This window comes from Malania oleifera, chromosome 6 (genome assembly GCF_029873635.1).
Source record: "Malania oleifera isolate guangnan ecotype guangnan chromosome 6, ASM2987363v1, whole genome shotgun sequence".
In the NCBI taxonomy this organism is placed as follows: Eukaryota; Viridiplantae; Streptophyta; class Magnoliopsida; order Santalales; family Ximeniaceae; genus Malania; species Malania oleifera.
In genome coordinates, this window is record NC_080422.1 from 21,942,967 (window position 1) to 21,970,957 (window position 27,991).

The window sequence follows — 27,991 nt, forward strand, 5'->3', positions numbered from 1 at the left end:
TGGCTTTATTCCATTTCACATTTTTAGAACATGCAACAACTTCTTTATATATAGAAGGAATAACATCTTCAACTACAAACAGGGCATACGCAACCATGTCTGAATAGTGCACTAGCTCCTTAATCTCTCTTCTAGGTTGCTTAGTTGCAATATACTCTTCTTGCTGTTGTGGTTCTTCTATTGGTTCCTCATCTTCATCGTCTTCTTCATAATATTCTTTTGTGATTGGAGGAGTATTTTCAAATTGAGGTTTTATAATGGCCTTTTTGATTTCTACATCTTGCAAATTATCTTTGTTAGTATTTTCCATGGGTGCATCTTCTTTTCTTTTCCTAAGCATTCGATTTTCGTCAAAAACTATATCCCTGCTAAATATAAATTTTTTCGCTTCTTTACTCCACAACCTATAGCCATTTACACCATTGCTAAAGCTAAGATAAATGGCTTCTTTTACTCGGGGATCGAGCTTGCCATTAGTTACATGGTAATAAGATGGACAACTAAAAATATAGAAGGAATCATAATTAGTAGCAGGTTTTCCAGTCCATACCTCAATGAGTGTTTTTCCTTCAAGTATTGCAGATGGCAATCTATTGATGATATAGCTTGCGTACGTAATAGCTTCCACCCAAAATGCCTTACCCAAACCAACATTGGATAGTATGCATCTCACCTTTTATAGCAAAGTGCAATTCATTCTTTCTACTATGACATTCTGTTGTGGAGTTCCCTTCACGGTGATATGCCTCCTAATTCCTTCATCTTTGCAAAACTTCTAAAATAGATCAGACTTGTATTCTCCACCATTATCTGATTGTAGGAACTTGATCTTTCTTCCTATGTAGTTTTCAATCATCTTCTTCCAAGCTAAGAACACATTCAAGACTTCATATTTATGCTTCATGGTATACACCCAAAGTCTTTTAGAGAAGTCATCTACAAAAGTGACGAACCAATGTTTGCTACCTAATGATGGAGTCTTAGTGGGACCCCACACATCAGTATGTACATAGTCAAGAATGCTTTTTTTTTTGGTAGACAGTAGTACCAAACTTCACTCTTTTTTGTTTTCCAACTACACAATGTTCACAAAATTCTAGTTTTCAAGTTTTGGCACCTTTCAACAAGCCTTATTTTGCCAGCCCTTGCATAGCTTTTTCACTGGCATGACCAAGTCGCATGTGCCAAAGCCTTGTAGTATCATAAGTGTCTCCTTTTGATTTTTCCATGGTGATGTTGGTTCCACCTATAACTATGTGTCCTTGCCAAAAAAAATATAGGTTATTTCTCCTTGTGCCCTTTATAACAATAAGAGCACCTTTGATCACCTTCATAACTCCATTCTCAATGGTGATTTTGAATCCTTTGGAATCTAAATAACCTACTAAAATCAATTCTTTTTCAAATCAAGTACATTCCAGAAATTTGTCAGCTTTAGAATTGTTCCATTATACAACTCCAATAAAAGAATACCAACTCCTTTCTTTTGGCATGGACGGTCGTCTCCCTTGAGTACTTTTCCAGTATCTACTATTTCAAGACTAGTGAAATAGCTTTTATTATACGTCAGATAGTGGGTGAATCTCGAATCTAGGATCCATTCATCGGCCTAACATTCTATTGCGGAGATAAGTGTTATATCTATATCTTCATTAGATTCATCAGCTACATTAGCACTTGTGCTAGCGCTCGCATTCCGTTTCTCCTTGGGCTTCAATTTAGGGTAATCATTCTTCCAATGACCTTTGTTGTGACAAAATCCACATTGATCTTTAGCAAAGGACTTTCTTCCATATGAAGAAACTGCTTTTGATTTGGAGCGAGAGTTGTTCCTTTTGGATATTTTGTGGCTTTTGGACCTCCCATGTACCACCATAGCTTCCAATGCTTTACTTTCAACTTCTTTATCCTTTTTACAAACTTCATGATTCATCAATGCATTTGAGACATCCTTAAAAGAAAGAGTATCTTTCTTATACATTATGGTGGTTTCAAAATGCTCATAAGGACCAGGCAAAGACTTTAGCAAAATAATAGCTTTATCTTCTTCTTTAATTTCTTCATCTAAATTTAACAAATCAGCCACCAGTTTGTTCATAACATTCAAATAATCAATCATAGACGTACCTTCCTTGTATTGGAATTGAAAGTGCTTCTTTTTCAAATGTAGCCTATTTTGGATGCTCTTCATCATGTATTTTTCTTCCAGCTTCTACCATAGCCGTTAGGGATTTAGGAACAATAATCACACACACAAGCAAAACAAGCACACAAAATAAAAACACCAGATTTACGTGGTTCGGTCTATTCTGACCTACGTTCACGAAGCACACCAAATATACTATAACCTGGGAGAAAAACAAAAGGAGGAGACACACACTCAACTCAACTCTTCTCACACTTTTTTTTCTCTCTCACCTTTAGCACTCTCACACTCCTCGCTCACTCACTTCACTTGCACTTACACACTTCACACAACAAAAATGTTCTTATTTATAGATACATAAGATAGATATAGAAGGAAAGGATTTATTGCATTCTAATGGGATATTGAGTGTAGAGACCCGAACCAAGAAAATAAGGAAATTAAATAAGAAAAGGAAAAAGAGAATTTCAGTAGGCTTCGTCGATGAAGTGCATGTTCTCGTCAACGAAGGCCCTTCTAAGGTTCGTCGCCGAAATTCAGAGCTTCAACGATGAAGAGATCTAGAACATCTGAAAAATATTGGGTTTAGGGTTCATTGACGAGGCCCTTCTTTCGTTGACGAATGACCTTATGTGTTTCATCGATGAAGGCGTCATTTTGTTGACGAATTTGACCGGGTCAAGGGGTCTATAAATAGATTTTTGTTTGCTTCATTATTAAGAAATCAAAACATCTCTCCCTCTCTCTCTAAAACCTGCGCTCACATTCTCTCTCTCTCTTCGATCTTTCACCGTTCGTTGCCCGTTTCAACGATCAAAAGTTACCACGAGGATTAGGGAGTGAATATCTACAAGTCTAGTAGAGTGGATTCTTGATTTTAGGAAAAAGTTAGGGTTTGGTTTTCGAGTGTCTCGGGTGTTTTTCAGGAAATAAGTAAGGGGATTATATTATCTCAGTTATGTTTATGAGTTCTGATGGAATGAAATGTTTAAATGGTTTTTAGATAAACAGTTACGACTTTTCTAAGGTTTTTGGGCCTAGGGTTCAGTTAATCGATTTTATTTTCAAAACCAACCGTTAAAATTTAAGTATGATATTTTTAAAATATAGCATTGGTATTTTTGAACTTTTTTACTGGTTGGACGATTGTTATTTCAAACCATAGGCTGTTTTAAAAACCAACCAAAGACGGTAGGGTTAATTATCTCCATTTTTCCCATACTTAGCTATATATTTATATTTAGTAAAATAATAACTTGGAGATATTCATACCCTAGTTTTAGTAGCAGTATTTATGTTTTCAAGTAGATGAGTTATGTTTAAGTTACCAGATAAAAAATGTGTGGCATGAGTATAGTTTTAATTGGCATTATGAGCAGGATTTGTGTAATACTAAAATGTAACGGCTATAAGCCAAGATATGAGATGTGATGGCTATATGCCAAGAGATGAGATGAGATGTGATAGCTAAATACCAAGTTTATGATACACCAGTTTTTACCGAGTTAGTATCGAATAGATGTTTCACAAAGTTATGTACAAAGTATGATATATTACAGTTTACGAAATGAATGATGATTACAGTTTTATATGATGTAAATTGCCATATATGATAGTAGAGTCATGTTATGATGTTCTCATGGTTAAAGCACGGTACCATAACTATATGTATGTAGGGGTGCAACCACACGACTTAGATAGCGTGTGGATGGGAAAGGCGACTAGTGGCCTAAGTAAGTACTCCCCAAAGGAGTAATTCCAGTGCCCCATCCGACGGAGTATGCCAGATGACTCAGCCTTCGGGTGACCTTCGAGTACAGAGTGACTAGGCACCATTATACTATTTTATGTTTGATTTGACATTAGTCGACCGACTATTTGCTAAGTTCAGCCTTCGGATCACACAACCTGTCATGGGGGGAAGCATGTCACACGTGTATGTGATAGCATGACGACGCTAGTCCTATAGACCAGGTTGTATCTTCTAGGCATATATGGACATATTTACTATAAAAAGGGCTATATTGATCTAGTAGTATATATTTTCAGATTTACAGAGTAATACAAATTTTAAAATGCCAATTAAATGTATTTAAATGTTAGCAGTATATGTACACATGAAATCTCATGCTAGTCACACACTGATTATAATATAATTCATCTTACTGAGAGGTATCTCACCCCAACATACAAATTTTGTTTTAGGTCCTCCGAGGGATCAAGCCTAGCGTGTTGTTAGGCAGAGTTAGATAGTAGACAATCCTTATCAGAGCTGGTGAGAATCTAGACAATGTCTGTCTCTTTTAAGGATTATAATATATAACAGATTATGTTTTCAGTTATGTATGGATGTGTATGGAAAACAGTTAGAAACTCTAGTAAGTTTTATTAGAAGATATATGTTTTCTACTGTGTATGTTTATGTAGTTCAGTATGGAACACCCGATTTTCACTTATTTGGGCGGGATGTATATGTATGGTATCAAAGATGTATGTATGTATGTTTAGTGGCACTCTGCCCCGCCCCTAGAGGGTCAAGGCGCTACAGTTGGTATCAGAGCTAATCAGGTTGTTAGATCTAGTAGACTTGGTTAGACAAGGTTAAGAGAGTCTTACCAGAGTTTTGGTGTCAGAGTAGGATAAGGATAGGAATGGGTATGATAGGACTTTCGGGTTTAGCTTCATAAGTCCAGAGGCAGAAATCTATTGGCGGACTTTTGTGTTTTCTAGATCAGTTGATGGGTTCAGAAAATCAAGGCAATCCATTGATGATTTTGTTTCTGAGTGGAGGGGTGGAACTCGAGCTAGAATGAGAGTATCAAGTTAGTAGAGTGTTAGCTTTGGTGTATTCTCAAGAGGGAAGTGAATTGGTATGTTAAAAATTTATCTCCTAGGTTAAACTATCCAGCAGCAATATATACACAACCTAGGGTCTGTCTATGCAATTCTAAATGCGCAGATAAATATAATGTGTAGAAATTAAATCATGCGCAACATTCACAATATAACATACACATGCGGTAAATAAATTACGGAAAAATAAAGTGCACGCACGATATGTTAACGGGATTCGACCAACTATGTCTACATCCTCGCCTCTAGCTCGAAAACCCGAGGATTCCACTAATGTTCATTTAATGGGTGGAGCGGCACCGATTACAATCAAGTCAATTAACGATGCTGACCTCAACTTACACCATATTAGGATGGTGCACCTAGCTTTCCTAACCTGGTCTAAGTCAATCTAGAATTATTCCACAGGGCTAGTCTCCCTTTCACGCCACACTTGGAATTACAACCAATAAACCTTTTGTACAAATAAAAGTACTTCTAATACAAGCAGATTTGTACAACAATATAGTCCAAAGTATGCACTTATAGATGATATGGATTTATGCTCAAATGAGATCTTGAAATTTAATTCAAGATAAAGTATTCAACAAGTGAATATTCAAGGTACATCAAAAACCCTAATAGTATCACACAAATATTTTATCAAATATAATCACAATAGATACTCAGGGCTTAAGCTTGCAAAAGATTTATCAAATAAAATTGTGCAAGCTTTCAAGTCTTGTAATATGAATGCCAAGACTAGCAAGCTAAAAATTAGATCTTTCCAATCAAATATTTATATATGAAATATTATGGGAAAGATCAATAAGCAAGAACTCTCAAAAATAGATTTTCAAAAACATGTGAGTATGTGAGAGTCTATGCCTAGAAAATGATATGTAAAGATGTATATAATAAGCCCAAACAAACTCCCTTAAATCTTGCAATTGATTTGCAAGAGAGGGAAATAAATCAAATACACTCTATTTCAAAAATATGTTTTCTAGTAAATATGAAATAGTGTAATGAAAGTATATACTTGGAAAACAAAGAATGTAGCAAAAGAAGTATATAGGTTTGAGAGAAAATTTTTTTATCACTTTTGCTAATCCCATTTAATCCTTGCAAATGAACTAGTATATATAGGCAATGAGCAAATTATGACCATTGGGGACTTAATGGGTATTATTAGAAAATATTTAGAACAAGTTTAAAGTTTTAACCCATTTTTAAGCCCTAATTACCTCGGTAAAAATAAACAACTCGAGAGTTTTCGGGTGCCCGACCCAAGGTTCGAGTGCCTGAATAAACACGGTGCAAAAAGGTGTTGTTCGAGGTTCGGGTGCCTGAAAATGAGCTTGGTTAGCTGAATGAGACGATTCCTCAAAAGGTCCGCAGTTTCGGGTGCCCGATCCAACATTCAGTTGACCGAACTCATGTGTTCGGTCGCCTGAGGCCATTTTGAACGCTAAGTTTGGGCGCCCAGACTAGTGAAAAAGTGTCAGGTCAGGGATTCGGTCGCCTGTAGATGTTACGTTCAATTTTGGTTTGGTAGCCCGAAACCAAGTCAACCTGTTGACTTTTTAGCGATTCGGTCGACCGAGGTGTTTTGAACACCCAAGTTCGGTCACCCGACCTCTCACAAATTTTACCTATTAAGTCCAATTTTACTTAAGTTAATTCCCCTGATATGTTAAGTGATGTTGGGGACATCTTATGTGCTAGTGCTGGGACCTTGGATCTTTCTAAGGTATTTTAAGGACACCAAAAAAATCCAGCGTCGGTCGACCGAATCCCAAAGGCCAATCTACGGTCTTTGAGCTTTCATCCCTATCATGCACATAGATGTAGTTATTATAGACCATATTGAAATATTACAGACCCAAGATAAACATAACATGAATTACAATACAAAACAAATCTTGTCTTCAGTCTTCAAGACTTCACGTGCCATCAAATGATCAAGCTAATATAAACCTATACACAAACTTGATAGACATTAAATACAAAGAGTATTTGTCATTTTCAAAACTGGGATATGACCAATAAAGTCAACATAGAGTATGTCATTATTAGGGACATGAAGTCATTGAAATGAGTCTTATAGTATTGTAGTTGTAGCAGATATGTAAGGTACCAAAATTATAAATAATTTTCTTAATTGTCTCTTCAAGATGGAGTCTAGGGATAATACTGCGAACGTTGGTGGCAGTAGCAATGAGGGGGCTGGCCATGAGGCTAGTAGTGACTCCACAATGGTACTTCGTGACTTCGACCAGCAGTTTATGGCGAAGGTCATGCAGACTTCTAGGAGGCAGGATCATCCCATGGCTGAGCTGGGAGGTTTTATTGATCAGTTTACTAGGCTGAAGCCTCCCACCTTCGCGGGGAGTACAGATCCGATCCGAGTAGAAAACTGGATTTGGGAAATTGAGAAGATCTTGGCTATTTTGTGTTGCAAGGATGAGCAGAAGGTGCTCTATGCGACGCTCAAGTTGACAGGTGAGGCGGAGAGATGAGAGGAATCGGTAAGGATGCTATAGGAGCAGAGGCTAGTACAGGTGGCAATGACATGGGGTTGTTTCAGATAGGTTTTCTTTGAGCGGTATTTTCCAGCCATTGTTAGGAATGTGAAGATGGAGGAGTTCATGATCCTGACTCAGGGCAGCAGAAACTTCACAGCCGGTGCAAAAATGTCAGTGTAGTCAATTCCTTCCTTCTGCTCAAAGCCTTTAACTACCAATCAGGTTTTGTATCTCTTGGATCCATCATGCTCCTCTTTGATCCTGTACACCCACTTGTTGTGAAGAGTCTTTTTACCTTTGGGCAACTTAGTTAGTTCCCACGTTTTGTTGGAGTTGAGGGACTTTATCTCATCCTTCATTGCAAGCTCCCACTTGCTTGAATCTCTTGTTTGACATGCTTTATCATAGCATTCGAGTTATCCTCTATTTGTAAGAAGTAAATAATTCATATACCTCATATTTAATATATACTGCTGAGAAGGTCTCCTAAGCTCTAGATTTGGAGTAGGAGACAGTGGTGCAACAATCTGCTCCACAGGTTCCTGTACCTGAGGAATCTCAACATTTTGCTGTTGTGTCTTATCTGCCTAAGGATTCTCGGTGTTTCGTTGTTGTGTCCTGACACCTTCTAGGACATCATCCAAGTCTACATAGGTTGTTTCATTTTGAACTAGTTCTTTGGGTTTTGTTGGTTATGTTGTATGTCTATCTTTGTATATCACCTTTTTATTAAAGATCACATCTCTGCTCCTGATCACCTTCTTGTTTTCATCATCCCAAATGTGATACCCATGCTTATCTTCACCATAACCGACGAAGGTGCATTTCTAGGACTTTGGATCAAGCTAGTTTCTAACATGATCATTAACATGCACATATGCTACACAACCAAAAACTTTCAAATGTGAAAGTATCACCTCTTTTCTGCTCCATACCTATTCTAGTAGATTGTTGTCCAAAGGTACTAATGGACTCCTGTTAATCAAGTATGTTGCTGTATTGACTGCTTCTGCCTAGAACTGCTTTGGTAAGTCTGACTGCATACGCATACTTCTGACTCTTTCAATCAATGATCAGTTCATCCGATCGGTTACGCCGTTGTGCTGAGGCGTACCTGGCACAGTTTTTTCCATCCTGATACCATGCTCATAGCAGAATTTATTGAACCCGATGTAATCATACTTACCACCGTTATCAGTTCTCAGCTTCTTGATTTTCAAACTAGTTTCATTTTCAACCACTGCTTTCCAAATCTTAAAAACATCAAAGACACTAGATTTGTATTTCAAGAAGTAAACCCATACCTTCTGAGAATGATTGTCAATAAAGGTCACGGAGTAATTCCTTCCACCCGGGGATGAGACGGTCGTTGGTCTCCATACATATGAGTGGACTAGTTCAAGTCTCTCTTTCTTTGGGGTACCGGTGAATGTCTGGAAACTGATTCTCTTCTATTTCTCAAGTATACAATCCTCGTACATATCAATCTCTACTGACCATAGATCACTCAACTTTCCCTTTGAGTGCATCACCCTGAGTCCCTTCTCACTGATGTGACCAAGTTGTTGACGCCAAATGTTGCTATCGACATTTTCTGTAGCAATTGAAATAGACATACATGCATTAGAAGTCACATAAAGCGTTCCAATTTTCCAATTTTCTTACCTCGTGCAATTGACAGTGCACCCTTTGAAATCTTCCATTCATCGCCAATGAATGTTGTGATGTATCCCTCATTTGCTAGTTGACCAACTGAGATCAAGTTCTTTCTCAGGTTTGAAATATATCTAACATCCTTCAACTTTCATACTGACTCGTTCATCTTGATCTTCACAATTCCCTTGCCAGTTATGTTGCAAGGTTGATCATTGCCAAGGTATACCTTACTGAAGTCACCTAGTATATACTCCTCTAGGCAATCTTTACTACAAGTGGCATGAAATGAGGCTCTAGAGTCTAAGACTCAACACTCCTTCTTGCTTTACAAAGAACATATCAACATATTAACTTCTTTTGAAGCAACATTTGCTTCCGTCCTCACCTCATATTCCTTCCTTGGACCTTTGCACTGGTTTCTCAAATGACTGAACTTTCCACAGTTCCAACACTCAATGTTTTTTGTGCCTTAGGAACCTTTAGGATTTCTAAATTTGGATCACCTGGACCTAGATCTGCCACGATTGTTTGATCGGCCATGCCCACTTCCTTTCTATGAATCTCTCCATTGGCTTTCCATATTCAATGTTGAACTTGAAGTGGAAGCAGTGTTTGACATCTTGATCTCTTCCATCAAAATCATGCTGACGACTTCATCAAAATTCATCTTTGATTTTCCTGTGGAACTACTGATCGCAGTAACAATACCTTTCCAACTCTCAGGCAACTAACTAAGAATTAGAAAGACACGAATCTCACTATCAAACTTGATTTCAATTAAGGTGAGTTGATCCGATAATTCGTTGAAATTATTTAGATGTCTACTAAAACTTTCACCTTCAGACATGTTCATGGTAAATAACTTCTTCATTAAGTGTACCTTATTGGCAGCTGATGACTACTCATACATGTTGGAAAGCGCATCCTTAAGAGACTTGGTGGTTGTCATGTGCTTGATATTAAAGGCAACAGACTTTGCCAGCGTCATCCTGATAGTTTTGAGAGCTTTTTGATCAAACAACTCCCACTCGTCCCCCTTCATGGAATTTGGATTTCCCTTCAATGGTAAGTGGAACTCCTTACCAAACAAGTAGTCCTCGATCTACATCTTCCAAAAATTGAAGTTGGTGCCGTTAAACATCTCGATCTTTGAGATATTTTCATTCGACATCTTGATTCATCGATTTAGAGATGGAATCAACTCAAATGAATAGCACAGTTGGATTCGGAATGACTAAAAACTTTAGAAATGGTTCAAATCGTTCAAAAATGGACTTGAAATGACTCCAAAAACCTGGTCAAACCTTTTAGTCAAAATCGGTAAACTTTCTGTTAAACTTAACGAAATATATTCCCACTTAACAGAATATTCTGATGCCATTATTGACGACGTTAATTAACTCCGTTAACTAACTACTGATGTGACAAGCGGAACCCAGTGATGATATGGCGCTGACGTGGCAAGTGGGGCCTAAGGATGATGTATCTGTTGACGTGGCAGTGGAGCCCAGTGATTGTTCTAGATTACACCAGGTAAATTTCTAGGGAAGTGGGGGGTCATAATGGATTGCTTAAGTACCACTTTCCTAGACATAATTTTCCTTAGACACATAATTAACACAATATAGTTCCTAGGATCTCCAATCTGCTCCAATCTGGAAATTTGGCTCTGATATGGCAACTTTGCTCCAACCTGGCTCTAACACCACTTGTTAGGCATCTATGAACACACAAGCAAAACAAGCACACAAAATAAAAACACCAGATTTACGTGGTTCGGTCTAATCTGACCTACATCCACGAAGCACACTATATATACTATAACTTGGGAGAAAAACAAGAGGATGAGACACACACTCAACTCAACTCTTCTCACACTTTTCTCTCTCTCTCTCTCTCTCTCTCTCACCTTTGGCACTCTCACACCCCTCGCTCACTCACTTCACTTGCACTTACACACTTCACACAACAAAAATGTTCTTATTTATAGATACATAAGATAGATATAGAAGGAAATGAGTTATTGCATTCTAATGGGATAATGAGCACGTGGTATTTAATGGATTATCTTAGCACGTGATAATTGTGTTTTTGATGGAATGAATTTGGTATGCTGCTGCAGCTCATCCTCTTTAAGGCGTTTCCATTTTCTCCATTTCCATATTTTCTCCGTTTCCATTTCAGCTTAACAATAGCGTCTTGGCTATGTTTTCTCTTATGACGGCGTACTTGACATCTTTTGTGAGGAATAGCCGAATCATTCTGCAAGTTTTTTGATTTAGTTGCTTCTAGTCTACCTCCTTCATGTCATCGGGTTTATCTTCCAACGGTATGTCTAGTCCTTGTTGATTAAGGACATACATAACTTCACATTGCCATATTCCAAAGTTATTATTTCCATCAAAATTTTCAACTTCAAACCTTTTGTTTGAAACTGTAATGGTTGTAGCTTTAGAACTGCTTGTACATCTGTCTTCGCTTGCCATCTTTCTCTAAATCAATTATATTGCTTTGATACCAATTGTTGGGAGTGTGGTTGAATATTATCCGTGTATATATATATATATATATATAGTAACATATATGTAAACAATAACGTGTACAAATTAGATTTATTTGATACCACTTATTTTATACCCAATTCAAGATTGAATTGATATAGAGAAAGACAATGAAAAACAAGCCACACAAATACAACACCAAGAATTTTACATGAAAAATTCTCCAATTTGGAGAGACAAATCACGAAGCAATTCACTGATTCAAATTAGGAGAATACGACAGTACAAAAAGAAAAACTCTCAAATTCTCTCTCCACACTCAAATACTAAATTAGCTAACAAGCCTACAAAAATATAAGGAATTCTAAGTTTTTGAAGATGATTGAAATGAGATGAGATGAACCTATTTATAATCAAAATATGAATACTATAGTAGTAATGTGCGAGTAGTTGAGTAGGGAGGTGTCTTGCCTTGTGGAACCTAGGGTCTTCAATTCTGGGGAAGCAATGTTGCACCAATCGAATTGTCAAACCAATCTGAAAAATCTATTGTAGCCACACTTAGTTGAGCATAGGAAGGTTGAAGGTTTTGTGAATGTATTATCAAATTGGGGATCAATCTACCAAGATTGGAGCAGATGTTATGCATCTGTTACAGTCTTCTAAATTTTGATTGCAGATGGAGAGACGACCATAAATTTCCTCTCATCTCTTCTCTAAGTCCAGTCTATTAAATTCTGAACTGAAATTGATAACTGAACTCAATTCAATTTGTATAAATAGAATTTATATGTTAAATGAGTCGGTATGATTAAAATTTTTTTCTGCTACTCGACGTATCGGATCGGATTTATTTGACGGGTATCTGCCGACCCCTTAGAGAAAAGCCCAAATTCATAACCTACCCAGCCCACTGCCGGGCCCATTCCCAACTTCCTACTGCCCATCACCGAAGGCTCAAGTGAAGCCCTAAAGAGTTTCAATCCGCGCACGCCGCACGGCTTAAGGGAGGACTGAGGCTTCACCTACCGTGCTTCAGTGCCTTCGCCTTCGCTGTTTTGAGGGCTGAGGCTTCACCAGTAGCCACCGCAGAGAGCTTCCGGTTCGGCTATTCGGTGTTCGCGACCTCGTGTCTTCTCCGATCTTCGTCAACGGCTCGGCAGACCTCCATCTACCACCCCACGAGAGATTCGGCAGACGGCCAGTCGCCAGACCGCAGGTCCGCAGCCGCCGCACCATTTATTCCGGCGAAGAGGTGTGTCCCTGTTGGCCTTTAAAATTTGATCTCAACTCATATTATTTCAAAATTTTGAATTTCTTTTGAAAATTAATTGTTGTTTGTTTTTGTGATTCGATTTTTAACAGTAATAATAATACTAACCTGCGACACTGATTTTTGAAGAATTAAAATGCTGATTTTTACCGATCAACAACCTGATTTTGATACATTAAAAACACTAACTGACTAATTTTTAAGCATTAAAATCATAACCAGGGTAATAATTTTTAAGCATTAGAATACTGATTTTTTTGAAACACTAGACACCTTACAGCACTGTTGTTTTTACTAATTAAGAAGCCAGAAAATACTTATTTCTAAACACCAACATCACTGATTTTTAAACACTGAAAAATACTGATTTCTTAACGCTGGAAAATACTGATATCTAAACACTAAATATACTAATTTAAACACTGACCTTTTGAATTATTAAAACCCTGATTTTCAGAGTTAAAACATTGACCCTTTTTAGCACTACAAAACACAGGTTTTAGCACGTTAATACACTAATGCTAGAAGCATTCATTACTTAAAGTACCCAAATTAGTATTCATTAAAAATGAGTATTATCTTAAAAATTAGACCAGTGTGTGAATCTGTCAAGCCAAATTTTAAACCAATCAATGAATATTTGTGTGTATTCTGGATGTTCTGTTAAAGTTAAGTGGTGTGTTCAGTCTATGACTTCTATTGAAAATTCTGTATTTCCCTTGGTCTGCTAATTACTATAATGTTTGCTTTTGGCTATTGTTGGGGTTTATACAATTATACTGTTATGGACTTGATTTTTGCTTGACTTCCTTGAGGATGACATTAAGAACGGGACTTATGGTTTGAGTTTAGAGAGACTCACTTGGTTTGGAAATAGCTACGATGATTAGAGAGACTCACTTGGTTTGAGTTTCTATTTTTATTTGGGTTGGGTTAACATTTTGTATTTGAATGCCTATATTTTCTCTTGCATGAATCATGTATGCATGCTTATGAAGTTTTTAAATTATTAGAAATATTTTTATCATAGTTACTAGAAAATGCTAATACACGAGCAAACCACATCTTGGATAAACTATAAGAAATGTTTTTATCATATTTACTAGGAGAATAGGTTTTTACCTTTATGCTTGGTTTTTAAATGTTTAACAATATACCAAATTATAAATTCAATTATTATGTCAAAAAATAAATTGCTAATCAAACAACAGAGAAATCATATTTAAGAATGACAAATTATCTACCATCTGCCATGGATTATCCAGTTCAAACCGCCATTAATCTGCCACTTTATGAGTCGAATATGGATTGTGATCTCACCTGACAACCTGCCATATCTACCATGGATTATCCAACCTGATATGCTTTTCTAGGCCCCTGTGCACACCTATTGCGTTTACGGACCTTGATTTACATTGTGCGGTAAGCTGCTGCTGCTGCTGCTGCTGCTTCTTCTTCTTCTTCTGGGTACTGATGCAGAAGCAGCTGTTTAATCTTGGTTTTTAGGGTTGTTTGTATTGTTGCTTGGTTAAGTGATGATAGTTGATATCTTTTATATTTACAAATATGCTGCCGGATTGATGCGTCTAAGGGCTAAGACTGCTTTCTTGTGTTAGCCACTTAGATGGGCCCCTGAAATTGGATTTTGGAGATAGCATAATTCTTTTTTTTTTTTTCCAATAATTTATTTTAATACATAAGAGTCTCATCAGTATGAGTGCATCGATCTTTTATAGGTTTCATTTAAGTTGAAATTATCATTTCTTTCCAAGTAAATTTTAAAAAAAATCTGTTGTGTGTTATACTTAATTATTTGCATTGGTAGATTTTGGAAGTACGACAACATGAAGTAAAGGTTCCTCTGATGCATATATAGGGATTATGTTAGGAAGCAATGATTTCAAATGAGTGGCTGCTGTCATCAATAGTTACTGCCGAAGTTGGAGTAGGACTTCAAATATTTTTTTAGATTACTTGTGCGCAGTAGTTTGTTACAATGACAATACATTATAAAAAATTTTCTTTTTGATATGTAAAGAACCGCATTCATTCTTCATTTGATGTTCTATTTGTTCCCCCCTTTCATTGATATGCATTTTACATGTGCATTCTTTTTAGAATGGCAACCACTTGCTTTGTTTTCCTTTATGTTTAGACTGCTTCTTTTGAAAGAGAAGATGAAATATTTGTTCAATATGTGGCCTTTCCTTTCTCTTTTTCCATTTGTTTTTATTTTCCTATTTGTCGTTAATTGATTTGTTGGTCCATTGATGCTTATTTTCTTGATATGTGGCTTCCCATTTCTCGATATCTATTTATTTGTGGTTAGTTAGTTGATTGAGGGTTATTTTTCTTCCTCTCATCATCATGATCATTGACTTACTCTAAAACGAGTAGCGCGAAGGCTATCCCAAGTATAGGAGGTTTGTCATGTAATAATTAGCTTAAAATGTTAGATCGTTTCCTCAGGGAAAATAGATTCATTTCAGACTTGCGTTAAAACAACAAGGAGAAAATAAAAAGCATTTACCGAACATAGTTTAGATTCATATTCTTGGGTTGGATACTAAAATTAAGGGAACAAACTAAACTACCAACAAACTATTGCAACAATAAAATAAAAGACAACAAATTAAAAGAACATATTTAACTAACAATTACTCATTCAAGACACTTAAATAATTGAACAATTAAAAATAAATAAGCAAACTAATCTAATGATAAGACAATAAAATAAAAGACAATGACACTAATTAATTCCATAATAAACTATTCAAAACAATGACTAAATGTATGCTAAAACTAAAAGTACTAATTAACCCACCCTTGATTCATTCAAAATATTAAACTACAAGACAAAAAACTAATTAAGCTAATGATAAACTATTCAACCAATAAAGTAAAATACAACTTAATCCAATGATAAAATATTCAAAACAATGTATTAAAATGAACTTTGAAATAAAGAAACAAAGGAGAGAGGAGAGAGGAAGAGAGAGAGAGAGAGAGCGAGTCTAATAAGAGTCCTTCAACATTAAATTAAACTCAACACGCAAATAACTTAAACAAAAATTAATTCCAACAATAGCTTAAACAAAATAAACTAAACTCAACAATGACTTAAATAAAAATAACTCAATCCAATAATAAACTCAAATAAAATATTGAAAATGACAATAAAGTAAAGCAAAACAATTAAACGAAGAAAGGGGAGGAGAGAGAGAGAGATGAGAGAGAGGAAGATATGGCCGAAGTGAGGTTATATTTCCTGCGCACACAATCCTTTCTCTAACACTTGTAATCCGGGATGGAGGAGTCATTCAAATGTTTCATGGAGGAATGATCAGTATGGTCAATCTTCTTCGCATTTTTAGCAACCTCTCCAGTCCTGTGCACCACCTTCTTAGCCGACATATCATCGGGCTGCTTCGCAGCATCAGTTTAGCCACATCGGATTTTTTAGAACTATTCTCCCCCCCAAGATTCTAATCTAATGTAGCTGCTTAAAATTTTCAGGCTCTAGCACCTGCTCCACCAAAGAAGTCTCTTGATGATAGCATGACACAGATGGCTAATACACTTCAACAATTTATGTGGATTCAGTTCACAACTAACAGTCAGAACACTCAGGCCATAAATGAATTGCAGGACACCATTAATAAGATGTGCATGACATTGAGTACCCTAGAGAAAAGGAAATTTCTGGTACAACCTCAGCCTAATTGTCAAGTATACCGGCAACAATAGCAACAAGTACATAATGTCTCAGAGGATTCTCTTGAGACAGTAAAGACTGTTATTACTTTGAGAAGTGGAAAAGATGTTTTCCGACCTGAGATATAAATAGTTGTCCCGAAACCTGAAGTTACAACTGAGACAAATGAAGTCAAAGAAAAATCAGAGAAAGCGAGCTCAAAAATGAAGAAGTCAATCAATGTGGAGGCTGAGACTAGTAAGGAGTACCGACCTGTGGTTCCCTATCCTTAGAGATTGACAATTGACCAGAAGAACAAATATCACATTGAAATTTAAGAAATCTTCAAGCAAGTAAAGATTAATATTCCGCTTTTAGATGTCATATAACAAGTTCCTTCGTACGCAAAATTTTTAAAAGATTTATGCACAGTGAAGAGGAAGCTAAATGTAAAGAAGAAGACTTTCTTGACATAACAAGTTAGTGCATTGATATTGAGTGAAACCCCTCAAAAGTTCAGGGATCTTGGTTCTCCTATTATCTCCATCATGATTGGTGAATTTCGCATTGGGAGAGCTCTACTTGATTTGGGGAGTAGTGTGAACTTGTTAGCATTCTGAATATATGAGTAGTTGAGGTTGGGTGAGCTGAAAAAGACCTCCATCATGCTACAGTTGGCTGATAGATCAGTCAAGGTACCACGGGGTATTATTGAAGATGTGTTGATTCAGGTGAACAAATTTTATTATCTTGTGGATTTTGTAGTTTTGGATATGCAACAGTCAGTCTCCATCATTTACCAAGCACTTGTTAGTCTTGGACGTCCATTTCTGGCTACCTCCAATGCATTGATCAATTGTCGAAGTGGAGTATTGAAGCTCACATTTGGGAATATGACATTGGAGATGAATGTGTTCAATGCCTATAAGATGTCGAGTGGCTGTGATGACGCAAAGGTACATACAGTTGATTTGAGAATGACTCTTCCAAGCAGCTTGATGTTTTTTATGAGACAGTTCTTTCGTCTAGATAGTTGATAGAATCAGAGGGGCAGTTCACAGAGATAGATGGTTCCCCTCAGTTATTAGATGCGAGTTACACGAGTAGTTGGCGTAAGCCAACCTTTGAAGCTCTTGACTTACCGGAGGTCATGAAGTCATCGGGATAAGAAGTCCCTACACTAGAGTTGAAAACACTACTCGAGGACTTGAAGTACGTTTTCCTAGGCCTAGCTGAGGGCACATTTCCGGTGATCATTTCTTCTCATCTTATTTCGAAGTAGGAAACCAAATTATTGCAGGTGCTGAGACAACATCGAGGAGCAATAGGCTGGACTATCACAGACATCAAGGGTATTGACCCTTCAATCTGTACCCACAACATTTTTCTGGAAGGAGACGCGAGACTAGTTTGTGATGCGCAACGGAGGTTAAATCCCACCATGAAGGAGGTGGTGAAGAAAGAGATCCGTCGTGTAATAATTAGTCCAAAAGGTCAGATCGTCTCCTTGGGGAAATTAGATTCATTTCAAACTTGCGTTAAAACAATAAGGAGAAAATTAAAAGCATTTACTGAACATAATTCAGATTCAAATTCTTGGGTTGGATACTAAAATTAAGGGAACAAACTAAACTACCAACAAACTATTGTAATAATAAAATAAAAGACGACAAATTAAAAGAACAAATTTAACTAACAATTACTCATTCAAGACACTTAAATAATTGAACAATTAAAAATAAATAAGCAAACTAATCCAATGATAAGACAATAAAATAAAAGACAATGACACTAATTAATTCCATAATAAACTATTCAAAACAATAACTAAATGTATGCTAAAACTAAAAGAACTGATTAACCCAACCTTGAATCATTCAAAACATTAAACTACAAGATAAGAAACTAATTAAGCTAATGATAAACTATTCAACCGATAAAGTAAAATACAACTTAATCCAACTATAAAATATTCAAAACAATGTATTAAAATGAACTTTGAAATAAAGAAACAAAGGAGAGAGGAGAGAGGAAGAGAGAGAGTCTAATAAGAATCCTTCAACATTAAAATAAACTCAACATTCTAATAACGTAAGCAAAAATTAATTCCAACAATAGCTTAAACAAAATAAACTAAACTCAACAATGGCTTAAATAAAAATAACTCAATCCAATAATAAACTCAAACAAAATATTGAAAATAACAATAAAGTAAAGTAAAGCGAAACAATTAAACAAAAGAAAGGGGAGGAGTGAGAGAGATGAGAGAGTGCGAGAGAGGAAAAGATGGCCGAAGTGAGGTTGTATTTCCTGTGCACACAGCAGTTTAATAAAGCTGCTGTGTCTGTTCCCTCTTTTCCACAGCCACAGCTCCCCCTTTTTCCTTCTTGCGGTTCAGCCTTCTCTCCCTTTTTCTAACCCTCTTCTCCTCTATTAAAACCCTACGGCCAGCTCGCCCAGTAAAACAGTGTACGGCCCCCTAAAATAAAGCTGCTGCTCTCCTTTTCTGCTCCAGCCCTACGGCCCAGCTTCCTTTTTTGCGCACAGAGCCCACACTCCTCTTTGTCAAACCCTACGGCTGCTCCTATTTGTCATTGCAGCGCATGGACCTTATCGTGCATGGCCCATCCGTGAATTCTCCCATATATCCAAATCCTCTTCTTTTCTTCTTTTCCAATTTCAGCGCACCACGGCTCCCTCAAAGCTGCTCCTCACGCTCTGCATGAGCCTTAAAATGCATGGCCCATGCATGCTTTTGGGCATCACTTACTGCCTCCTTTCTTCTCCTTAATTCCACGTGCATGGTCCGTACAATTTGCATTTTTGTCTTCTTTTTGTTTTTTCTTTAATTCCCAAAAATTACCCTGCACCAAAATACTTATTTAGTTCATGACATCATATGACAAAATTAAATCCGTAAAATAATTACAATGCCAAAAATTATAGTGCAAAGGATAAAAATAATGATTTTAGAATGTATCTAGACACGGTATGACTTAAGTACAGGCAAGCTAAAGATGGAGAAAATTGCATGTGCAATAGATTAAATCTAAAGTCATATAAATTCAACAATTAAATGCACAACTTAGATTCATGCCTCTTAACCATTTTTCCATCTAAAACCAATATTTATAAAATTAAATAATTAATAAAATATTAGTTTTAGATGTACTAAACTTGCAATATTCTAGCTCAATCAATCATCATTGTCATCATCATCCAAAACTCCTCATAAAGACTGCTACCTATGTTTTAAGTAACAGGTTCTGTACATCCTCCCTGTCACCCTTGGCGTCTTTGTTTCCTATGTGCCAAAGGAATGAGATTATCATGATGAAACTGATTGCTGTTGCGTGCACAAGTGTCTCTCTGTAATACATAGGTTTTTTATGGTAATTTTATGGTTTCCCAAAATTACAGCAATTGACTATTTTTTCATCTGATTGCCACTCTTTTACCTTGGGTGGTTGATTTTTATGTTTGGTCCCCTCGTAAAATTTATTCCTACAATTATCTTTATTTAGGGTATGCCTAACTTAATTGGTTCTTAAAGGTTCAGCATAAAAAGTTTGATTTTACATTACTCAGGAGTTTAGTTATTATCCTCATATTAACCCTTCTGATGCAGCATTTTCCTCTAATTTGACATTTTTTCTATTCTTAAATTGTAGCTCTTGGTCATCTTAATGGCAGGATGTCTAGGAAGTGTGGTAATTTTAAGTTATACTTTGATCTTATTTTTTTTCTTAGTGTTTGATCAGCTCAAAGTCACTGGATGTTTTCCAGAAGAATTGTATTCATTAATCTATGATTCATTGCCACATTGAGGCCTGCCATGAAGATAGGCCCAATTCATCGCCATCCCTCTATTCTTTCACAGGAAAATTCATAAACATTGAAAGTTTTCCCTTGGTATTGGTGGAACTATTGATTGATTTGTGATTTCACCTTCACAATCGGGGCCATTATGATAAACCTAATCCATTATCACCTCTCATCCTTTCATGGGCCAAATCAATTCCCTTGGGTCTGTACTGATTACATATGATTTAACTGGGTTAATCTTTGTTATGCAGAGTTAAATTCCATTTATCCCTCCCATCTTTCGGACAGATATGTTACTATAGGATCATGAACATTCACTTGAATGAGGTGCTTCATTTTATGATTGGGCAGCAGTTCAATTTTGCCAGTGGTGCAGATTTTCACTTCTAGGATGAGTTGAGCTAGAGTCTGCCCCTCCCTCCAAAAGCATTTGCATCTTGGTGCTGCCCATGACAGGTTGTCTTAACATAGTATCTAAATAAATAAGGCCTTTCTTTCTTTTTTTTTCTTTTTTTGATAACGTGGGAACTCCAGCCACCAACGAGCCCTTTGGACTCCCTGGTGCGGCACCAAACCCTCAGGGCGGTTACCTTCCCCCTTGATGCGCCACCTAATGTTAATCCAGATGCGGTCATGACTTATACACAGTCAGTTCGGACGTTCGGGATGCAGCTCTCCTCCTGTGGACCCCCTTTACAATGTGCGGACAGGACCCCTGGAGGGGCGAACAAAGCGCACCGTGACTTTGCCTCCGCCAAGATTTGAACCTTCGATGCTCCGTGTGAACCTTCATGCTTTACCACCGTGCCATGCCCTTGGGGGCAATAAGGCCTTTTTTCCTTTTATCTTTACATGGTGGAGAAATAATTTGGTTATTGCTTAGAAGGCTTTTTGTGTGGGCTATACTTCTTGGATCATAGTACTCATTCTAGTTAAGAACTCCAAAGCATTATCTAGTACTTTTGAGTTTTTCGTTGAGAAGGTTTTTACTTGGAGTGCTTATGTTACAATTTGCAGGTAAGTCATGGTTAAGCATAACAATGTCGTGCCGAATGGACACTTCAAGAAGCACTGGCAGAATTATGTCAAAACTTGGTTTAACCAACCTGCCCGCAAAACAAGACGACGGTTAGGTAATTGGTTAATTATGTTTAATTTATATTTTGCATTTTTGATAATTTTTGGATCTTGATTATTCCATTTGTATTGAGTTTACATGTTTGTGCTCTGAAAGTACGGTGTAGTCCCAAGAAGAGAGGGGGGGGGGTGAATTAGGTATTTTAAATTTTATTATGTATAAGCTTGATTTATTTTAAACCTTTTTAAACAATCTCAATCACCACAAATCAACTAATCAGCAAATGGCTAACCCAATACACAATCATAAGTATATATGTAATTTAAAACACAGGTTGTATTTTATTTTCAGTATATTTAAATATCAACTCTGAATTCAAACAATGAACAAGTATCTTATAAAACGAGATTCAACAATATTAATCAAGTATCCTTCTTATACTTGAACAATCAATCAATTAAAATAACTTAACCTCAGCCAATTAATTTAATTCAGAATTTCAGCGATTGTCTGATTTTCAACCGGAAAATTATATCATCCAAAACACACACAAATCGATTTAATCATTCAAAGTACTCCCAATCCAATCTCAGCATTCAACAAATTTTCCCAATCAATTTAAATCATACACAGCAGTTAATAAGCAAGTTATAAGTGCAGAAATTTAAAGAGACTTGGGGAAAAAAGAAGAACACAGGGATTTTTTACAAGGTTCGGCGTCCAGCCCAAGTCTTTGTCCCAAGCAACTTGCTGTGAGGATTTTCTTTACTCTTTCTGTTCAATAGGTGGGGTTCCCTCTCTCTGTTGGTAAGTGGAGACCCCTCTCTAGCAAGAAAAACCCTCTTGCTAGGTAATGACTCTATTCCCGAATCGTCATTTTGCAAAACAGCAATATAAACTTTGCGTACAATCAGATTACTCTCACAGTAGAGCGAATTTGTACGACAATAAAAATCAATATGAACTCTTAACAGCAAATTTGTAACGAAGCTGAGCAATTAAACTAGGATTTTATGATTTGAAGAATAAGAAAATCAGAAGAATGAATCAGAAATCAGTTGAGGGCGTAAGAATGAGCACAGCAGCTTTTCAAAGAGTGATTCAAAGTATATTCAATGTATTTTGGTGCCCTAATGCACATATAATAAGCCTTATATAGCTAGGGAGAAATTCTTACCATTTTCCCGAAGTTTTGAAACCATATCTTGTAAAATAGGAAAGAAATCGCGCAGTTTGCAAGTTGAAAACACAGATTTCAGTCGCCTGAACCAATTAAAATATGCGCTCCAGAACTGGCAGTAGCTATTCAGTCGCCTGAACTAATGCTGTTTTGATTTCTTCACACTGGCAGTAGCAATTCAGTTGTCTGAGCATATTCATCAGGCATCTGAATACTCTGTAATTCAATGTTTTCCATATTTTTGATTCCAAAAACTTATTTGTATTATTTTGAAAAGAATTTTGGACTTTGTAAAAATATTTTCCAAGTTTTTAAACAGGTCTCTAAGTCCAATATTTATTCCTAAGAGCTTCATAAACAAATTTGAAGTTAAAGAGCACTTACATGAGACTTTAAAAACATCTAAACAACAATAAATCCTAAGTCTTCATGTATTGAAGCTTTAACTTTGTCCAAGTTTTGTCAATACTTCAATGTGCTTGTTTTCTTCTTGACTTGTGAATTTATGTTGAGCTTCAGCCAATCTTCACCGAGTTTACCATTGTGCTTGTAAGAAATGGAAAACCTGAAATTTCACTTTAGAATCCTTAGTTTATCATCAAAAGAACGAGATTAAGCCTTGTTAGGCCAACATGCTCATGCTTTTTTGTCATGATTCATTCTCCAGCTAGGCAGAAGAAGGCTGTGAAGACATTCCCACAGCCTACCGCAGGACCACTTCGACCCATTGTCCATGGGCAAACCCTGAAGTATAACATGAAAGTTAGGGCTGGGCGGGGATTTTCTCTTGAAGAGCTTAAGGTGAGTTTGTATTTTATTATGAGATACTTTAAAGTGCTTGCTGTTCTCTGTTTTGGGTGATTTTTCGGGATGACTTCAGATGATGAGTGTTTTCCTGATATGAACGATGAAGATAATCTTTGAGAATTTTTGGAAAAAATACGCTGCTGTCTTTTTTTGTAACACAGTGATTTTATCATAGTAGTGTTAGTAATAATTGAGAATGATGGCTAGTAGATTTCCCATTTCCTCCTTTGTTTTAAGGCTTTAACATGCTCATTTATGTTGCTTCTCATGCATCTTATTTCTCGTAATGCCTGGATTATAATGTTTCTAGAAAACTTGTATTGCTTGGGGTTTTTGCTACACATAAGATGATAGCAGTGGTATAATTCTTGAGAAAGATAGGATGGCATTTTCCCCCTTCTTTCTCACTTTGTTCAATGCTATTGTTTCTTTTGCACAAATTTTGTCCATCTTTGGTTATATTGGGTTTTTAAATAAAATGTGTGATGTAGGACAAGACATAAGACCTTGGGAAGATCCTTGCTGGAAAATAATTAGAAGAGTTGGGTTAAGGAAGTGTGGGCTTAAGTTAGCAATTTATTATGCGTGTTCTATATTAATTTGTATAGGATTATGTGTATTTGGGGGTTTTTTGTAATATTTGTGTGAAATAGGGGTATATTTGTAATGTAATGTAATTTTTGGGGGTTTATGTGTAATTTCATGTAAAGAGGCTTTCTTATAAATAGTGTGCGAAAGCCATGTTGTAGGAAGTTACTGATGAATGTAAATTGGAATTGAACGTGAGTTTACCCCTGGTATCTCCTCCCTTCTCCTTCCTCTCTTCTAATTTCTCAATGGCTGCAGAACCTTGATGTTGCCCCTGCATCAATGTGATATTCACTTATGCTCCATTTTGGTGATGGCTGGTGGCTGTCACATTCCAATTTGATTTGTGATATCACAAAGGGATATTTAGGTTTTCATAAAGCAAATGAAGGGCCTCTTGTGGCTGTCTCTTGGTAAGTTTCTGGCAGTTTTTGTCCAGCAACTCCTCCAACCTACTATCTTCTTCTTTTCTCTCCTTCAGTTTCTTATCTCTCTCTCTCTCTCTCTCTCTCTACTTCTGAATTTCAATTAAAAAAGAAAAAAAAAACTGAAAAGCAGTTCTGCAGTTTTTGAACTTCTCAGAAAATTGCAGCCATGCCCCCATTTCTTCAAACACGACTTTCCAGCCACCATCCTGCAACACCACCCACTCCATCAAAGACAGAACACCCTGACGCGCCTTCCCCTATAATTTCATCACCTTCTGATCACCTGAACAGGCTCACTTGCTGACCAAAAGGATTCCAGCCGTCGGCCCCCTTGAATCCCCAACATTTCGTGATTTTTTTACACACTGCGACCACTGCTAAACTCCTCAGCCCTTGATCTCTCCTCGACCATGGTTTCATCGCCAGAGGTGCCTCAGTGGCGGCGCATGTGCTCCATGTGCTGGCAACCTGTGACTAGGAAACTTACACAGTTTTCTGCAATTTCCAGTCTGACAAAAAAATGCTTCAGAAACAAGATTTTGGGTTTTATCCACAATATTTTGACATAAAAGGTGATATTTTGATCACCAACACAATATATTGTAAGCAAGCACAATAATTTGGCACGAATCATAGAAATTGTCACTGCCAGCATAAAAAAATCAGGTTTTGTTGCTGTAATTTGTGAGTTTTCTTCCTGAATTGTTTCATTTCAGCAGGACAATCAATATCAAGGTGAATTAAAGATAGTTTTTCAAGAAATTAGGAGTAAGGCTTGTGGGAAATTGTGTTAAAGGGTTGTGATATATAGCTGCAGCATGTATATGCTTAGATTCAGCAACATGGTCACAAATTATAGGAAAAAGGAATGCCATTTGCCAAACTTTGGGCACAATTTCAAGCTTTTCAACACCTTTCTCAAGTGTGGAGAAAAGGTTTGCAAAATCATCATTGATGGAAAATGCCCAATGAATGTGGTTTCCATAAATGAAGTCATTTGAATGCACAGCTTCATCTGGAACCTCACCCAAAGCCTTATGTGATATCTTGGGTTGATACCCTATTGTACATGTTTATGAAAGATGTTTGGTTCCCATCCAAATGGGCAATATTTGGCTAATGTTTGGTGTGGTATCCTATCTGTGAAGATTGGCCATGTACTCCTTGGTTCTCCTTGGTCGTATGATTTAAGTATGACTCAAGGACATGAGAATGCACGTCTTTCATTATAATGGGAAGAAAATCATTTTGAAGTCCGCTCTACCAATTAACCAAGACAAAGAATTAGTCACTACTTGAAAACACTACAAGCAAGGAAATGCATATGTTTGAAGACATCCGAAGTCTTTCATACATTCCTATCGTTGAGTTTGTCATCCTCGATATGTTCATTGATGCTATTTCTCAACTCTAAGTCTCTGGTGCTGCCAATGGAATGTGGTTTCTTGTCTCATTCAAGCATTAGCTTTCAAATTGCCCAAGTTTGCTTCTCCTTTTTGATTCTCCAACATTTTATAATTCTGAGGCCCAATTTTTTCTAACTAGGGGAGAGTTGATGTTGGACAAGAAGTAAGGCCCTTGGGAAAATCCTTGCTGGAAAATAATTAAGAGTGGGGTTAAGGAATTGTGAGGTTAAGTTGGTAGTTTATTATGTGTGTTTAGTAGTAATTAGTATAGGATTATTATGTGTATTTGGGTGTTGTTTGTAATATTTGTGTAAAGTAGGGGGTATATTTGTAATGTAATGTAGTTTTAAGGGTTTATGTGTAATTTCATGTAAAGTGGCTTTCTTTTTCTTATAAATAGTATGTGAAAGCCATGTTGTAGGCAGTTATTGATGAATGTGAATTGGAGTTGAACGTGAGTTTTCTCCTGGTATCTCCTCTCTCCTCCCTTCCCCTTCCTCTCTTCTAATTTCTCAATGGCTGCAGAACCTGATGTTGCCCCTGCATCGATGTGATATTCACTTATGCTCCATTTGGGTGCTGAATAATGTTGTTTATTTTTTTTTTTTTGGGGGGGGGGGGGGGGGGAGCGAAAGCAGGGTGTGATGGCTGGTGGTTGTCACATTCCAATTTGATTTGTGATATTACAAAGGGATATATAGGTTTTCATAAAGCAAATGAAGGGCCTCTTCCACTTAAAAAAAATTGATGCACAAAAGGCTGTGTGAATGACATTTTCCCAGCTCTGATTTTTATCTTCATGCTCTGCTTTCTACTGGCTAATTCATTAAAATTGATATTGTTATACGCATTCAGACAGCAGGCATTTCAAAAAAACATGCTCGAACCATTGGCGTTGCAGTTGATCATCGTCGCAAAAATCGATCTCTTGAAGGCCTTCAAACTAATGTGCAAAGGCTAAAGACATACAAGGCTAAGCTGGTTGTCTTCCCAAGACGTGCAAGAAAAGTCAAGGTACAAAAATATGATTAAACAATTTGATGACTACCATCCTGTATTTTCTGCTCGTGCTCTTTTTCCAAGTCTTGGAATAACTCGTGTGTTGCAGGCTGGTGATTCTACTCCAGAGGAACTTGCAACAGCCGCACAAGTCCAAGGTCCTTACATGCCAATTGCAAGGGAGCAACCCACTGTTGAGCTTGTGAAAGTAACAGATGAGATGAAATCATTTAATGCCTATGCCAAGTTGCGTCTTGAGCGGACGAATCAACGCCATGTTGGTGTCAGGATGAAGAGGGCTGCTGAAGCAGAGAAGGAAGATAAGAAGTAGATTGTGGGAGGGGAGAGCCAGTGGTCCCAGTATCTGTAGAAATCCTCAATTTTTTGGCCAGATTATGGTTACTGAGAGTCTTAATCCTTTTTATCACCTGTGATGCCAAAGCCTAACGGTTTGAGTTTTTAGTAGGTTCTATGGACAACTGTTATCTTTATACTTTGGTTCTGAATGGGTTTGATTATGTTCTGTTAATTTCCTTTTTATTGATTTACTTAGGTGAACAACTGTTGTCTGTTTTGAAAACTTTTGAGTGTAATTTCCTTGTTTTGAGGGAGGCCTAATGATGCTTGATGCATCTTCAAGCAAGTAATGTTAAAATTATTTTTTGTTGTTTATTGATTTTATACAAATGTTGTAAAAATTTTAAAAATCAGTTTTTTTTTTTCTTTTTTCTATTAACCAACACTTTTTTACACTAGGTTTATTTGATGTCTTGTCCATTCTTAGATACCTAGCTTAAAAGGTTTTGTAAACCTCATGTATAGCACTTTTGATTTGTTGTTACTTATAATTATGGGCATTGTTTTATACTTTCAATCCTTGATTACAACTATAGATAGACCAATGTTGCTGTTATGCATTTTTAAATTTTTTGCAAAATTTTTTAGTTTTGATAAGTTGTTATGGGCATCATGAACCGTTCAATCATTAAAAATGCTTGTCTTAGATTATTAGGGATACACATTTCGCTAATTTACATTATTTGACTGACT

The 27,991-nt window shown here is 36.7% G+C and overlaps 1 protein-coding gene across 1 annotated transcript; it reads left to right on the forward strand.

The window, feature by feature from the left end:
• The first annotated feature begins 12,272 nt into the window (after nt 1-12,272).
• Nucleotides 12,273-27,613, forward strand: LOC131157193 (large ribosomal subunit protein eL13z-like). The gene is made up of 5 exons (XM_058111168.1): nt 12,273-12,918; nt 21,473-21,588; nt 23,381-23,514; nt 26,798-26,956; nt 27,051-27,613. Exons 2-5 carry the CDS (start codon nt 21,480-21,482, stop codon nt 27,270-27,272), a joined length of 624 nt encoding a protein of 207 aa, XP_057967151.1. The 5' UTR covers nt 12,273-12,918; nt 21,473-21,479; the 3' UTR covers nt 27,273-27,613.
• The last annotated feature ends 378 nt before the right edge of the window (nt 27,614-27,991 follow it).